The 15,802-nt window shown below is 42.5% G+C and overlaps 1 protein-coding gene across 7 annotated transcripts in view; it reads left to right on the top strand.

The window, feature by feature from the left end:
• Positions 1–4,416: 4,416 nt before the first annotated feature.
• Positions 4,417–15,802, top strand: part of tcf7 (transcription factor 7) — a 44,859-nt gene continuing 33,473 nt past the window's right edge. For all 7 annotated transcript variants that reach the window (XM_056594605.1, XM_056594604.1, XM_056594603.1 and 4 more), the window contains exons 1-3: positions 4,417–4,847; positions 5,182–5,251; positions 6,126–6,229. In XM_056594605.1, the coding sequence (XP_056450580.1) occupies positions 4,665–4,847; positions 5,182–5,251; positions 6,126–6,229 (357 nt within the window). In that variant the 5' untranslated portion in view covers positions 4,417–4,664. The remainder of the gene's footprint in view (positions 4,848–5,181; positions 5,252–6,125; positions 6,230–15,802) is intronic.

Raw genomic sequence — 15,802 nt, 5'->3', positions numbered from 1 at the left:
TTGTTGGTAATAAATTGGGTGTATTTGGAATGGGGGGCGGGGGGGGCATCCTTGTTCAACCCTAGTTTTTTAAACCATATATTTCACAGGAGGCGAATATTCAACTTTAGGTCATCATTATACCAGTTATACAATTCTAATGCAACTGTCTGGGACCTAAAGGTAAACACTATGTTGTAGGTTTAACATGTCATGTAAATGATTATATCAATACCATGACCAGGAAGAAGGACCTGGAGAAAATAGATGGACCCTGGCATTGAAGAGGATGTGAGATGTTCTGGTTGGTTTAGGAAACAATTGGAGGGCTAGAATAATTCCAAGACATTTTTGGCCATTATATAAATCACGTGATTATATCGATTGTCAAATGTATTATGAATTATTCACTTACTTGCGGAATAGAGTAGTACAAGTTTACATATATCTTGAGATCCATGATTGCAGATTCAATGATCAGTAAATCAACCTCTTCCTTTCCAACCACCATGGGAAGCTTTGGTGCTCTGTACTGGCCAGTAAGGTGCAAATAGGTGCATCCAACATGACGACATTGTCTGCAACAGCAAATAGTCACGTGTCAAGCGATGACCTTACTTGATAGATTTATGAAACTGTATGCAGTTATTTAGTCACTATAGTTTACAAGTTAGATATCGATGATGGGCTACTGTAGAAACATCTGGAAGAGGACCTGCTCTCTCTGTAGATATAAAGGGCTCATTCTTAGGTAAAAAAAAAACACAACAATTCATATTTTCATGGGATTATAAACTAATTAAAACCTACATATGAATATGACATTCCACCTCTACCAAATCCAAACCATTGTTCACACTGCACTTTAAATTATGTCTCGTGATTTATTACAAAATCTGATAGCATTCCATTGCTCGTTCAGTTTGTTGACTTCCGCCAAAAGCCTGGTGCAGCTCTGTGGTGAAGTCATACATGTTTGATAAGGAGGCATCTCAGGGAATGCATTCTGATACATCTGGAGAAGCACTCACTGGAGATCTGAGCAGGCATTCAGACTACAACTAGAACCGTCATTATATGGACACATGCATTCACTTCGTCATTCTTAGTTATAGCTCTGTTTTTTTGGGGGGGGGCATTTAGCTGTTATTAAAATGTCCTATATATCAGCCCCTCATCGGATTTTATTATTATCTTGTTTTTTTTATGTTATTTATGAACAGATACCTATGTATTTTTTACATGAAAAGAAATTCTAGGTATGAATTGAAATCGCCCCCATGTGCAATCCTTAAAACGACACAATAAGAACAGCACCTACTGTTTCAGAACCTTGCATAAACAAGAGAGCCATGGCTTGGAAGGCATACACAAATAAAAGGCAAATTGCTAAAAATAGCACTTACTTTTTCTTCATTTACTTTCCCGGTTTCCAAACTCTGTCTGAACCATTCTACAGTACTGCTATGTGAACTGATACAAATTTGAAAGGAATATGACTTCATTAATAAGACCTAAAATGATGGATTGTGGATATTAAATGCTATATTTTGGCCCAAGCCTCTGCCTCAATACCAACCTCTAGTAATGAAGATCAAATCCATGTGATACCATTTCTAGAACGTTTTGCATTATGCAGCATTTGATGCGCGCGCGGATCAATTCAGTACTTGGTGTTCATAGAAGATTGTCTATACAGCTACAGTTTTGTTAAAAATCACCCTGACGAAAAGATTTGTTCGGGTTGTGTATTGCTGGCTGGAAGTTACCCTGGCGAACATGTTTTTGATTGAAGCAGAACTACCAATAAAAAGCACACAAGTGGTTCCAGTTAGGGCTTGTTGGCTTGGATGTGGCTTAACCCCAATGAAAGGACATGATTTAATTACTCTGCAGCTTTAATGTGCCTGATGTTTATTTAGAAAGCACAGTATATAATCTTTTTTTTGTGTAACCAACCGTGATTCATCTTTTGTACTGTTAGAAAAAATCCAGGCTACATTATAGAAAAGCAAATTTCCTTTGCCAGTGAATGAGCAATGGAAAAGCACTCCCTTAAAAAAAAAAGCTGTATTTGGTTGATAACTAAGTTATGATCCTATCGAAGACGAAAGTTTCAAATATTTAGATTTTGGTATTGTAATTATTTTCATTTTGTCTAAGATCTAGATATTTTCTTTCAAATATGGGTATATCATGTCTTCTTATTTTGCATTTCCTACCCCACATGAAATCTGATGTCATCACATAAGAGAGTGTGTGTGTGTGTGTGTGTGTGTGTGTGTGTGTGTGTGTGTGTGTGTGTGTGTGTGTGTGTGTGTGTGTGTGTGTGTGTGTGTGTGTGTGTGTGAGTGTGTGTGTGTGTGTGTGTGTGTGTGTGTGTGTGTGTGTGTGTGTGTGTGTGTGTGTGTGTGTGTGTGTGTGTGTGTGTGTGTGTGTGTGTGTGTGTGTTGAAACACAGGCAGATAAGATTGACTTATTCAGAATTAAATTGGGATCTGACAAATAAAGAAGAACGAGCGATGGGGAGAGAGAAAGAGAGAGAGAGGTGGGGGAGAGAGAGAGAGACAGTAACTGAATGGAAAGAAGGAGGAAAGGAAGGCCCACATCCTCTTCAGCCTCAGGTGAACCCAACATGTGTAACAAGCGTCATCACATAGGCCAGGACGCGCGCACACACACACACAGACACACACACACACACACACACACACACACACACACACACACACAGCAAGGGCCCGAGCACCACCGTCGACATCTCTCTGGAAAAACAGCTGTCTATATTTAATCAAGTCTAATAAACAAGGAGTTTAAACAACTCATTTATAATTTAGATTTGCATATATTACAAACCCCACATTTTAATCTTTTCATTAATATGCATAGACAATATTGTATAAATATGCGGCTTTATGCAAATACCGAACCCATTTTCTGTTTGTATTTAATTCTATTTCCCAGCTGTGAATCGTCATTTTCATTCAAGGCAACCGACTGAGATTAAGTCAAATATTAAGTCACAGCATGAAGGAGTATAAATATTCCTCAATTAAGAATCTCTGAAAGGCAGATCGGGCTAGCTATGTGTCAACATTAAAAATGCATTGGAAAGTATACTGGGAAAAATACATCAAGACTTGATAACACATCTGAAATGCAAGTCTACAACTTTGAACAGTTTTTTTTCTTCATTTTCCTGATTTTGTTTATTTTTCCCCTCATAGCCCCTCAAATCACGATGACTGTTTTCTGCAACCAGCATATTTCTACCATGTTTTGGAGATCACTACAAAATATGGGGGTTGTAAGAACTAGCCCAAAACATAGTGTGCCTCTTTTATTGATGAGCTCGCCAAGCCTTCTGATGTTTTCCCAGATTGTCCTACATTTCACTTTCTTCTCTCTGGGCCTTTCGCCTCGGTATTGATGCAAATGGAGAGTTTTAATGCAAAATATCCATAAATTGTCTGACTCAAAGCTGTCTCTCCTATAAAAAGTGTTCAGCCGAAGTTAGTCGTCACATGGCATATGATGAAGGTGAGCTGTTAAATAACCTGTCTTTTACGAAGGCCATTTTAAATAAAAGGCAAGAAAGATAACTTTTCTTTCAAAGTGTCATTGTGGGTCTTCCGTATCAGTTCATATTTGTATTTGTTTCACCTGTGATTTAAACCAACAGTATTTGTAGGGCTACTATTTCTTGGTCTTGTGGGACAATGACATGAACAACACCATAGCTACGCTATAAGTCAACATTATGTTTTGTGGACGAATTGAACTAAAAAAACCTGCCAGTTCCCAGGGGAAACTGTGTTGAAGTGCTAAGCTGGGAAATTTTGGCAGTTATTTCATGCAATCAACTGTTTCAAACCTATTTTACTTTGCAAAAGATTAAATCAACATCCAGGCCTATTTTTACTTTTTCGACTAATTAAACTATATCGAAAAGGATAATTATTAACACTGTTTTTCCCTTATTTGCCCCTAACTTAACGTCACACTCCGAGATCATCAAACAATTCCTTAAACCAGAGAAAAAATAAAACACCACTGAAACGTTTTGATTTTGCTCAGGTCAGCGAATTGTCGTAGGGCTAAAATCGGCGAAACAGGTAAACTGTAATGACCCATTTATAATAACCTGGGTTAATAAAAAAAATACTTAGGTCTAATATAAATCTAATCCAAGCTGCATTTTTACTTTCGACACTAACAAAGATAGTTTCCACATGTGAGCTAATATGAAATACAACTAAATCGTCTTGTTTAATCAGGAACCAAGAAAGAAAGAGCCAAAAATGAAGCGTAAAAGAGAGGTCATGAATAATGCGGGGCGCAGAGGTGATGTCTCTTTAAGAACGGGGCGCTCTGTTGAAACAATCGTACAACCCCCAACGAGTCATTCAAGCTGTCAATCACCCGGACGGCGTTCTTTGAAGTCGGGACTCCTCGACTTGTCTTGAGCTCAAATGCACTGTTTGTTGCTGTGGAGGAACATTAGCCCTCTATCCACTTACGGGGCTGTTGGAGAGAGAAGCGCAAACTTTTGGTTGTGTTCGGCACTTTATCTGGTTCGGAGCTGACGCGAACTACTGAGATTTGATAGAAAGTTTCCTCTGAAGACATCAAAGGATCGCCACCGCTTCTCTTTCTGAGTTTGTTATTTTTTTTTCCTCCGCAAAATGCCTCAGCTCAGTAGCGGCGGCGGGGACGACATGGGAGCCAACGATGAGATGATCGCTTTCAAGGACGAAGGGGAGCAGGAGGAGAAGATTCAAGAGAACGCGTTCACAGAGAGAGACCTGGCGGACCTCAAGTCGTCCCTGGTCAACGAGTCCGAGATCAGTCAGAGTCCCGGCGCAGCGGTAGGTCCCGCGGAGAGCGGTGTGTGTGTGTGTGTGTGTGTGTGTGTGTGTGTGTGTGTGTGTGTGTGTGTGTGTGTGTGTGTGTGTGTGTGTGTGTGTGTGTGTGTGTGTGTGTGTGTGTGTGTGTGTGTGTGTGTGTGTGTGTGTGTGTGTGTGTGTGTGTGTGTGTGTGTGTGTGTGCGTGTGCGTGTGTGGCGAAAACAACGTGTCTGTCTGTCCCATGAGTAAACACGCTGTTCTCATGTGGGAACAACACTCGTATGAGGTTGTTATATTTGTTGGAAACAGTTTGGTGAACTAAACGGGTTTGCGTCGTGCCGTGTGTCCCTCCCAGGTGGCCCGACGGGGACAGCAGCCCGAACCGAGGTGCTACGTGGAGAAACACAGAGAGCATCTCAATGGAGGTGAGGACGCACTGAAGCACAGCGCTTCATTCTCCGCTTATTAGCCTCAAGTTTCTCAGTTTCTCCGATTCTGGCGTCATGATATTACACACGATATACTGACTAATCACTCACCACGAGTGTTGCACTTGCTCAGTCCTATTTAAGTTTGAGTCTGATTATTTCAAATCCCAATAACTTGGGATTTCATGAGATACTCTCTACAGTAGACATGCGTGGGTATACTCCAGTCTGCGCAGGGTTTTGTTGGGTGACCGTGTCCGGCCCTGGGTGTTGTAGTTGCTGTCCGCATGAGTTATAAGCAGGTTATAGTGGAAGGAGCAGATCAGATGCTTTATAAAGTGCAGCCCTTGTGGCTCCATGGTGGTGTGAGCGATAAACTAACACGTCGACGACGGGAGACTGCAGGCCTTGTTGTTAAAACAGAAGTTTGTAGTGACACTTCCGCTCGAGTGTGAAAGCCTTCAATGGTAATGGACAGAGCCGTGGGAGAAAAACATTTTTTACATCACAGATATTTCGGTAAACGGGATTTCATACATATGTTTCAAACGCAAACACTTGTGTAAGCATTGTCCTACTATATTTCTTTCTTTCTTTTCATTATCTATTTTTCAAGCAATAAAGGTTTGTTTTCTTGTGTCTTTGACATAAATAAAAATGATATAACTAGGCCTACCCCTTAAAATGTATTTTAAGGTTAACTTGTGTTTCTAAATTGAAAATTGAAACTCAAAACCTTTTAAATGGCACATTTTTTTCCTTCAAATTGTTTGTCAGGTTGCAAGGTTTAAAACCTAAACCATTTCTTTAAAAGTTATAAATGCATAATGTGTAAAATCAATATTGTGTGTGTGTGTCTGTCTCTCTGCAGTAACAAAACAACAAGATGGCGGCATGTACAAGACATCTTACCCGGGCTACCCCTTCCTCATGCTGCCAGACCCCTACCTGCAGAGCAGCTCCATGCCACCATCTGTAAGTCTCCGGCGTAACTTAAACTCTACTGCCAACACACACAAACACATACACACACACACACACACATGCACAGCCCAAGCCAAGTCCACAACAAGTCAATATAGAGTTAATATACAGTGTTTCCTGTGTAGGAAGTGGCTTGTTGGTGCTCGCGTTGAGTGGGTTTTTGTTGTTGCTGTTGTTTACTGTGTCTTTGAGCGTGTTTCATAGAAAATGTTGTGCTTCATAAAAAAAAAAGTGTGTTAAATAGGCTAGGTTGAAGTTCTGCTCTGGCATTATGAGGTCTCCAGACTCTGTAAGTCAGTAGAAATCATATGTTGGCATTGTGATGTTTGGCATGCAGAGATCGGCCGAGCCCTGTTTAGGGCTAGAGAGGAGCTTCAGTGGTCTGCTTTGACCGTGTTTCCAATAACTCCACTTCAGCAGAACTGAAACAAGTCATTCTGGAGCTACACATGAACACAGAGGCCTTGTGAACCGCCCCTCAGACACTCACCGACCAAACAGTTTGAATTTTCACATGAGGCCAAAGTTCAAGTTGACTTCAGACATTAAGTCTGAATCTGTAGTCCACTTTGGAAGTTTTGTTATTCAATTATTTGCCCCACTGTTGCTCCTTCACCGTGCTTGCCAGACTTTGATGGTCGAAAGGTTTGAGTGTGTTTATATCTGCTATCATTGGTTCATTAAGACATGGTCACGTTGATTCAATGCCGATTGAATGGGACTCGACCAAGTGTTTTCAATCACATTCAAATTGGAAGTAATAATTAAAAAAAATATTGAGTTTGAGAAAAACAGTTTTCTTTCCATTTTCAAAGTCAAATAGAGGAATGAGCCGTTTCAAGTCTGAAAGGAAGTTATTGTTGTCTGTTGTTGTGTGTTGTTCACATTGAGGCTGAAAACATAGTAACTGAAGCTTACAAAAATGTTGCAAAAATGTAATTGCCTTGTAAATCTTTCCTTTGACCATTTTATATCCCAGTTAATACAAGTTCAGTGTTTATGAGACCTCACAGGTTTTTTATTTCATAGAAAGATAATTCGTTAAGGAGGGAGGCGTGTGATCGGTTGAATTGTGTTTGAATGGCTGTCAGGATTATCCATGCCAACTTCATTTATTTTATATTTAACTGCTGGACATGTGACCGTCAAGCTTGTGTGTGTTTGTGTGTGTGTGTGTGTGTGTGTGTGTGTGTGTGTGTGTGTGTGTGTGTGTGTGTGTGTGTGTGTGTGTGTGTGTGTGTGTGTGTGTGTGTGTGTGTGTGTGTGTGTGTGTGTGTGTGTGGAGTGCATGTGTGTGTGTGTGTGTGTGTGTGTGTGTGTGTGTGTGTTTTTGATTATTTATTGTTTTGACCTTTCTCCAACAACTTTGCAGAAGTAGGCTTGAATTCATAATTTGTTTTTGCGTTTTATTTTTGGACTACAATCAAATTATTTTGTCATATCAGCTCCACACTTGCCCGCTCCTAACTTTGAGGAGCGTCCCTCACAACAGGGTTAGTTGTTGAGATTGCCCGAAGGCAATGTGCGTTGGGACAAATTGGGAATCTTTTCTTTAGCAAGATCCCTCTTTGGAGGACAGCTGTTTGAAGGACAGTTTGTTCACCAACCCCCTTTAGATAAACATTTCAAATTCTATTTTACACTAGGAATGAAATTATCATCACATCTGTCTATCACTATTTTTTATTTATTTTCAAACCACCACGCTTTATTTTTAGGAAACCTAATTTTAAATGTTTCCACATTTGTTCGTGTGTGTGTGTGTGCACGAGTGTGAGGACGGGGTAGGTGTGGTGGGGAACTCTGGACTTGCATGCGCACTGCCCATATAATTAGCATGTTTCAACGCATGCAACCCTGCTTATATCCCAGAGGTTCCTTGTTTTTGTTAAATCCCAAAGCCTGCGTTTTTATTTGGTATGTGACTAACTAAGATGTTTGCGGCAAAACGGTAAACCTGTATTTACGCTTAACATTATCCGCCATGTCTCTGTAGTTATCCCTGGATAACAACAACACATTGTCTCAGGCAAACATAGTGAACAAGTGTAATGGCATGTCTAGCGTATCGCTGTGTCTCCACATCACTCATATCCTCCTAGCTCTCCTGTCCTCTCCTCTCAAGGACTCCAGCTGATGGTGTCAGCAAACCCTGACTGGAGTCCATATGTGTTACTGTGGTTAAATGTGTGTGTCTGTGTGTGTAATACTATGCGTGTTTACAAATGTGTATATACACAAGTGTATATAACTTTGCTCTGCCAGTATTCTTGTGTGTTTAACCTGTGTGTTTAATTAACGTGCATCTTTGTTGTTTGTAGATTTGTACGTGCATGTGTGGCTACATGTTTGTTAACTTACAATCATGTCTGTGTTTCTGTTCACGTGTTTATCTGCCTCTGTATTTACACGTAGCTGTTTGTGTGTGTGTGTGTGTGTGTGTGTGTGTGTGTGTGTGTGTGTGTGTGTGTGTGTGTGTGTGTGTGTGTGTGTGTGTGTGTGTGTGTGTGTGTGTGTGTGTGTGTGTGTGTGTGTGTGTGTGTGTGTGTGTGCGCACGTATGTGTATATGTGTGCCGCGTGTGTATATATGTGTGGGTCTACCTGTCTATATATTTTTAGTGTATGTGTAAGTGTGTGTCTGTGAGCGTGCTTAAGTGTTGTAGGCGGGGCCAGGTGAAGACGAGCACTTTCCTTACCTGGGTGTTCTGAGAGGCTCCACACAATATTCAGTTGTTAGAGCCTTCCTTGTAATTAGCCCACCAACTAGAGAGCTTACAGCATGCCCCTGCCACATGAAAGAACCTGGAGATTAATGTGTGGGGGAGTGGCTGTTTGGACGCTTTGTGTGTGACTGTGTGTGAGGGATGGACTGGACACAATGTATGGGAAAACTGTAAAAAGTATGGGTTTACAAGACAGGCAGATCTTTGTTTACAGGGGTGGGGGGTGATGGATTTCTACCCACCTCTCCCCTTGTGTCCCTCTATGCGATGTCATCTCTGGTCCTCCGTGCTGTCCTCTGCCGCGCCCCATCCCCACGGTTTTATCTGTATATGTGATCACGCTGGGAGCCCCTTTACGAAAACATTGTCAGGCAAAGCTTATTGTGCCTCTGCTGCCACTCTTAAGATGCTTTTTCTGTTAGGTAACTCATCTTTCAAGTTCTTCTGAATGAACAATTTTCACATCACACCTTTTGATATTAAACTACTAAGGGGAGGCCGTTATAGCCCTAATGTGTGTTAATGTCCGAAGGAGATGTATTCCACTGAGGAACAAGCAATCCTAGAGCGTTGACGCCGAAGCTAAAGGATCACCTACGAATAGAGTGCATCAGCGTGTCATTGTAGTTGAGTTGATGTTTTGAGTTACTTTCAGCCACGTGACTTTGTGCATGTGAGTCCTCACTAGTTATCACTAGTTTGCCTTGCAGACTGTGTGTTATTTGTGATTTTTTTCTCAGGGTGTGTATCTGTATCGAGGCTTTCGTGAATGTTTCCTGTGCACGTGTTTCCTCCGCACACGCACACATAAGTGTTTGTGTGTGTGTGTGTGTTCGTGGCTTGTGACCGTCTGTGCCTGTACAGTAGTGCAGAGTTTGTGCAAGTCAAAAAAAGTGCCTGCTGTAACGTGTGTGTGTGTGTGTGTGTGTGTGTGTGTGTGTGTGTGTGTGTGTGTGTGTGTGTGTGTGTGTGTGTGTGTGTGGGTGTGGGTGTGGGTGTGGGTGTGTGTGTGTGTCTGTTTGTGTGTGTGTGTACAGATGTGTGTGTGTTTCATGGAAGCTGATTACCACAAGATGCTTCATAGGTGTATAAGAAGCTACCTCCTTATTATTTCAAATCCCCTACCACTCAAATCATGGATGATTATAGCCATTAAATGTACATATACCACCACTGGTATATATAGGAGGGAAAACATGCAGACGTTAGTCAGACAGTGGAGGCAAGATGACAGAAAGGAAAATATAATATATAAGTGTGGAGTAAGAACATAAATTATCGAGAAAAAGGAGAGCCCGAAAGTCAGCTCTGTGACGCTGGTTTTTATGTTCATTTTGACCTTTTTTTATCATATCCAAATGTTACTGATCCACTTCTCTGCATGGGCTAATCCCATTGGTTATCATCGCTATCATCACTGTGAGCTATGAGCTGTGGAAAAACAACACACTCGCTGATTTAATCCAATAATTTCTTGATAATGCGCCATTGCACAATTTACATCACTGTCATCAATTAATGTCAAAAACAAATCAAGTTTTTCAACTGATGAAATAATTGTTCCATGCAGCACTGTCATAAATATTGGAAAACGCCCAAAGTGATTTCTGCTTTAATCTGAGGAGCGGCCCAAGATGTCATAATCTGAAAGAAGATATCAACCAATGTTTTGTGTTTCTGAAGCTATAAGCAAATAAGATTAGATCATTTCACTTTATTTACCCAACTTTGGCAACTTGCTGGCACTTCATTCTGTGTAGTAACGGAGACAGGGTTGATGTGAAGATACATGGATGTCAGGCCGCATGCAGATGCGTAGCGTCTTGTGGTGCCGGAGAGGCTGTGAAAGAGTAGCCGTGTGATGGGGAGGCTGTGGTGGAGTCTCCTCTACCCTCTCGCCGCTTCATCATATCTTCCTGCAATGATTCGAGAGAAATGTATGGGATTTGCTGTATGATAAGGCGCTACAACAACTACTAACACAAAGAAAGAAATAATAACAACAAAATAATAACAATTATTATTATTATTATTATTATCTTTATTTTAAGGCTATTGAGGATGTTTTGGCGTGTGGTTAACATTGTTTGTATGGACATGTTATTGACCATACAAACAATGTATGGTTTCTATGAACTCTTTAAATAGTATATTATATTCATGAGTTTTCATCCATAGTTTATTTTATAGCGATTACCATTTTTAATGGTTCAATTCTGACTATGTCTTGAATGAACTTTATGTGTCTGAACGGAAAAGAGCGTAACAAATGTGTTATTTTCGAATGAAATGATAATGGCCAGCCTCTTAAAGTTTGCTTTCAAGCGTATCAGCTGGACCCTTTCCCTTAAATGTGAAGTTTGTTGGTCTTGCTGGGCTCCCAGTTTAGCTGTTTAGAAAGAACGTCAAGGCAAAAGTCAACTGAATAAGATCCCTCCAGCCTCCCCTCCTCCTATGCACACACACTCACACACAAATCCCCTAATAACACACCGTTGATCCCCTAGATCAAGGGAATTGTGCGTCAGTGCGAGGGAGAAAGGGATATCCACCAGGATCTTGCCACTTCCTCGTGTGCATTGTGTTGCGGTGTTGACCGATGGGGTACGGGGGGGGGGTTGGATGGGGGTTGCTGGTGGGATGAGGGGATGCGTGGTGCTGGTTGGATGGGGGGGGGGGGGTTGTGTCTTGTACCGGCTTGGGCTGTCTAAACAATGGCAGCGACAGTGGCTTATGCTGCCCTAATCCCTCTGTGCTCCGTTGGCCCCTATGAGGGCTGCGGTGGGCCCCCGCCCAGAGGCCCCCGTGCCCCTCTGAGGGGCCACGATAAACCCCGGACCCCGGCAGTCTTCAGTGGCCTCGAGAAAGAGATGAAGTTTGGACCAACTATTGGTAAACATTGTCGGAAAGAATAGACAGGCCAAGGTCCTCCTTGAGTCATTGAGAATGCGATTGGAAGCTGACGTTTTTCGGTGCTTCTAGTCATGAAGTTTGCTCTATGTGAGGAATATATGCGTATTCATGAAGCTACACATGAAGTACAGCAAAGATGGAGATGCAGTCATACATCAGTAAACAAAGAGATGGGAAGAGAGAGAGAGAGTGAGATAGAGAGAGAGAGGGGGAGAGAGAGAGAGAGAGAGAGAGGGAGAGAGAGAGAGAGAGAGAGAGAGAGAGAGAGGGAGAGAGAGAGAGAGGGAGAGAGAGAGAGAGAGAGAGAGAGAGAGAGAGAGAGAGAGAGAGGGAGAGAGAGAGAGAGAGAGAGAGGGAGAGAGAGGGAGAGAGAGGGAGAGAGAGGGAGAGAGAGAGAGCGATAGAGAGAGGCAGACTCTTAAGATGCAATTGCTGTGTGTAAGTGCCAGATTATCTTTAGGTTAGCGGGGGATTATTGCTCTGTAGTGTACGATTATTGTGGTGAAAGTAGGAGATTAGTGTAGTACAGGCGCTCAGAGGGAAACGGGCGGGATGAGTCAAACAAGGGGAATCGGACTGTAAGTCCTTGTTTGTTTTTGTGCGTTGTTCTCGGGCGTAGGGATGAGGTTGTCATGTAATCTGTGGATTCTCAAACTAATTGTATCACAATTCAAAAGGTTACGTCGGCACGCTGGCTTGTTTCAAATCAAGCGATGGGGAGCGCACTATTGTGTCGGTTTATTTGCTGCAAACTCACAACACAGGCATGGCCTCCCTCGCTAGCTTGGCTTTCAAATATTATCTTCTTTAGAAACCGTCATGGGGGATGAATTGTAACTTATTCATTTTTTTAAGTCTTGTTTTTCGACAGTTTAGCAGAGGAAGTGTTCCTCATGTGGTGCTCATGTCTGCGTAGAAAGAGCGATGGAGTGGGGAAGAGAAAGAGAAATAGAAAGGGATTGGAAAGTAAGAGAGAAAGATGGAAGGAAGGACAGAATTAATAAAAAAACGGAAGGCATGAAAGGAGGAAAGCGGCAACCAATCAAGTGTAAAGAATTGTATGCAAAGCAAGTAGGTAGAACCAGGTAGACTTCAAGAGTGAGGAGCACATCCAGGAGAGACAGGGTGGATACAGGTGGTAGCTGTGAGGGGCGGCGGGGGGGGGGGGGGGGGGGGGGGGGGGTCAGGTGGGGGGGCCGCGAGGTGTTTGCGTGGCGGGGGGTCTGGGTGGGGCGAGTCGATTAAAATACAAATGACGATAAGAAGGGCCCTCACCTCCCCTCGCGGCTTTGAAGTGACGCTTACCGGCCCCTGAGGGGGAAAACACATCAACGTTTTTAGGGATGGAAACGTTTAAAAGGATATCAGAAGTAGGGAGGAGACGACGACGACGACGACGAAGAAGAAGTAGCAACGTTCGTTTGCCCCGGAGGTGTTTACACCTGTAATTATTTATCCACTTATCCTCATGTTCCGGTAGAGGGGCAGGCGGGAGGGGGAAGGGAGCTGGGAGACATAAAGACAGGTGTTGACAGCGGAAGTCTGGCTTGTTTTGATTGATGTCATTTCTTGGATCACCCTCAATTTTTTTCCACACGCACATGAGCTTTCCCAAACAGAAGCACTTTAAAGCAAAACACATACACACACCCGGCAGAAATCAGAATAAATCAGACAAAACACCACACACGTATTCATGCTGTTGGTAGGTGATCGTCAGTTAAACAGAGTGCCATCCCTCTCTGTCAACCACCTGTGGTACTACACTACAGAGCATCGCCCTCCCTAGAGCATCTCCTCAAGAATTAAGCAGCATGCTAGGAGGATAGAACAAGTTGCGACTAGGTGCCACCTTTGGATTAGGCTCCATGAAGTATTTGTCTGCTACAAGGTGTGTGTGTGTGTGTGTGTGTGTGTGTGTGGTGTGTGTGTGTGTGTGTGTGTGTGTGTGTATGTGTGTGTGTGTGTGTGTGTGTGTGTGTGTGTGTGTGTGTGTGTGTGTGTGTGTGTGTGTGTGTGTGTGTGTGTGTGTGTGTGCAGCAGGTGAGTCATGGGTCTGTGCAGGGTCAACCCTCAGCTGGTGCTGACTAAAGAACTTAACAGATGTACGCATTCCCAGACCTCAGTTAATCAGCTACCGCAACACAATTAAATACACACACACTCCAAAGCCACCCATTTTTCATTTGTTACAAAATCACTCTTGGCCAAATTCACATAAACACATGCAACGGCCACATGTTTTTCATTCCTGGAAATATTCATTTTCCTAAGATATTTTTATAGAATCCACCTAGTCAATCCGACTAAAGTTTTTCATTAAGCTGGCAGTCGACATAAGACAAAACAAACAAACATATATATATATATATATATGTGCAAGAACATATAATTACGTACATGTTACACTTCTTTGTGATAGTATTGACTCCCCAGGAAACTCCCTGCCGAAGGGGTTTTCAAAAGGCTTTTCATCACAATACCAAACGTAAAAATAGGAATAAGTGTACTTTTTTCAAAAACAATAAAAGACCAAAGCGAATACTCATGTGGTGTTACATTTTTACGCTGGTTCCAGACCTTTCAGTCTGTGTAAGCCGTAGTAAATGTAACTTTTCTGGGTTTTCACTCTGGTTCACATTGCCTTCGAGCAGCTTAATTTAAACAAAGGCCTTCCTGAGCATGAAACCACGAGAGTGTGTTTACCAGCAGAGTCAGCGATTACCTCCTTCTGGGTTTGTCATCTCCTCTCCTGTTGACCTAAGACAAGGAAGGGTTTTTACGTGCGTGTACCGAGTGTGTGAGTGTGTTGGTATAGGTGAAGACAGTCTCTTTCATCTGCCTCCATACGGAACTTAACGGCCTCTTTACATTCTCATCAAGAGAGGTTAAAGTGGATGTCACTGTGTGTGTGTGTGTGTGTGTGTGTGTGTGTGTGTGTGTGTGTGTGTGTGTGTGTGTGTGTGTGTGTGTGTGTGTGTGTGTGTGTGTGTGTGTGTGTGTGTGTGTGTGTGTGTGTGTGTGTGTGTGTGTGTATGTGAGCGTGTATGAGTGTGTGTGTTTGTGTGTGTCTACTACATTGATAGTTTATCAACTATCAAAAGTCTATTTTCTTGTTCTCTTGTTGTTGTTGTTTTGTGCAGGTGTTCCATTTCAGGTCTGTCAGGCAGTCTGCCGGGAGAGAGATAGAGTGTGTTTGTGTACGTGTGTGTGTGTTTGTGTGTGTGTGGGCGTGCGTGCACAGGGCCGGCAGAATGCAACAAACACTAGCTTCCACCTTGTCTGGTTTATTGAAAATTAGTAGATTAGAGAGAGGGAGGGAGAGGGAGCAAGAGAGAGAGACAGATCGACGGAGAAAGAGAAAGAGAGAGAGAGAGAGAGAGAGGGAGATAGAGAGAAAGAGAGCCACTGCAGCTGGTACACCTCACCACAGTTCTACTTGACGCACAAACACACACATCACTGTCACCCCAGCAACACCTTTAACTGTTTCACAGCCACTACGGCCTGTTGAAAACTGAATTAGTCTGATTTCAAGAAAAATATACTGAAAAAATACTCTGAAAACCTGAATTGAAGTAAGTAAAACAGTCTGAAAAGCTGGAGCTGAAAGAGTGAAATATCGACGTGCTGGAACCACCGGAGACTAGCAAATAAAGATGTATTTCTGTCAATAGGAGCAAAAGTACGTAGTAACTTTCAGACACTAATATGATGTTATTTAGTCAAATTGCCTTTGGTAAAGAAAGTAATTTGAATTCTGGCATGGGCCCTGAGTTACCCAAGGCTGTGGTCTGTGTAAGTGACACATCGGGGCCTGCCAAGATCCTGATGACAATGTAGAGAAAAGGTTGATCATTTTCCAATTCATCATCTCTGATCATTAGCTGGGACATACAGCCCTCCCCAACGCCCAGATTATGGTTA

This window comes from Gadus chalcogrammus, chromosome 7 (genome assembly GCF_026213295.1).
Source record: "Gadus chalcogrammus isolate NIFS_2021 chromosome 7, NIFS_Gcha_1.0, whole genome shotgun sequence".
Lineage (NCBI taxonomy): Eukaryota > Metazoa > Chordata > Actinopteri > Gadiformes > Gadidae > Gadus > Gadus chalcogrammus.
Note: the sequence above shows the minus strand (reverse complement) of the source record. Positions and strands in the feature narration are given on the sequence as shown.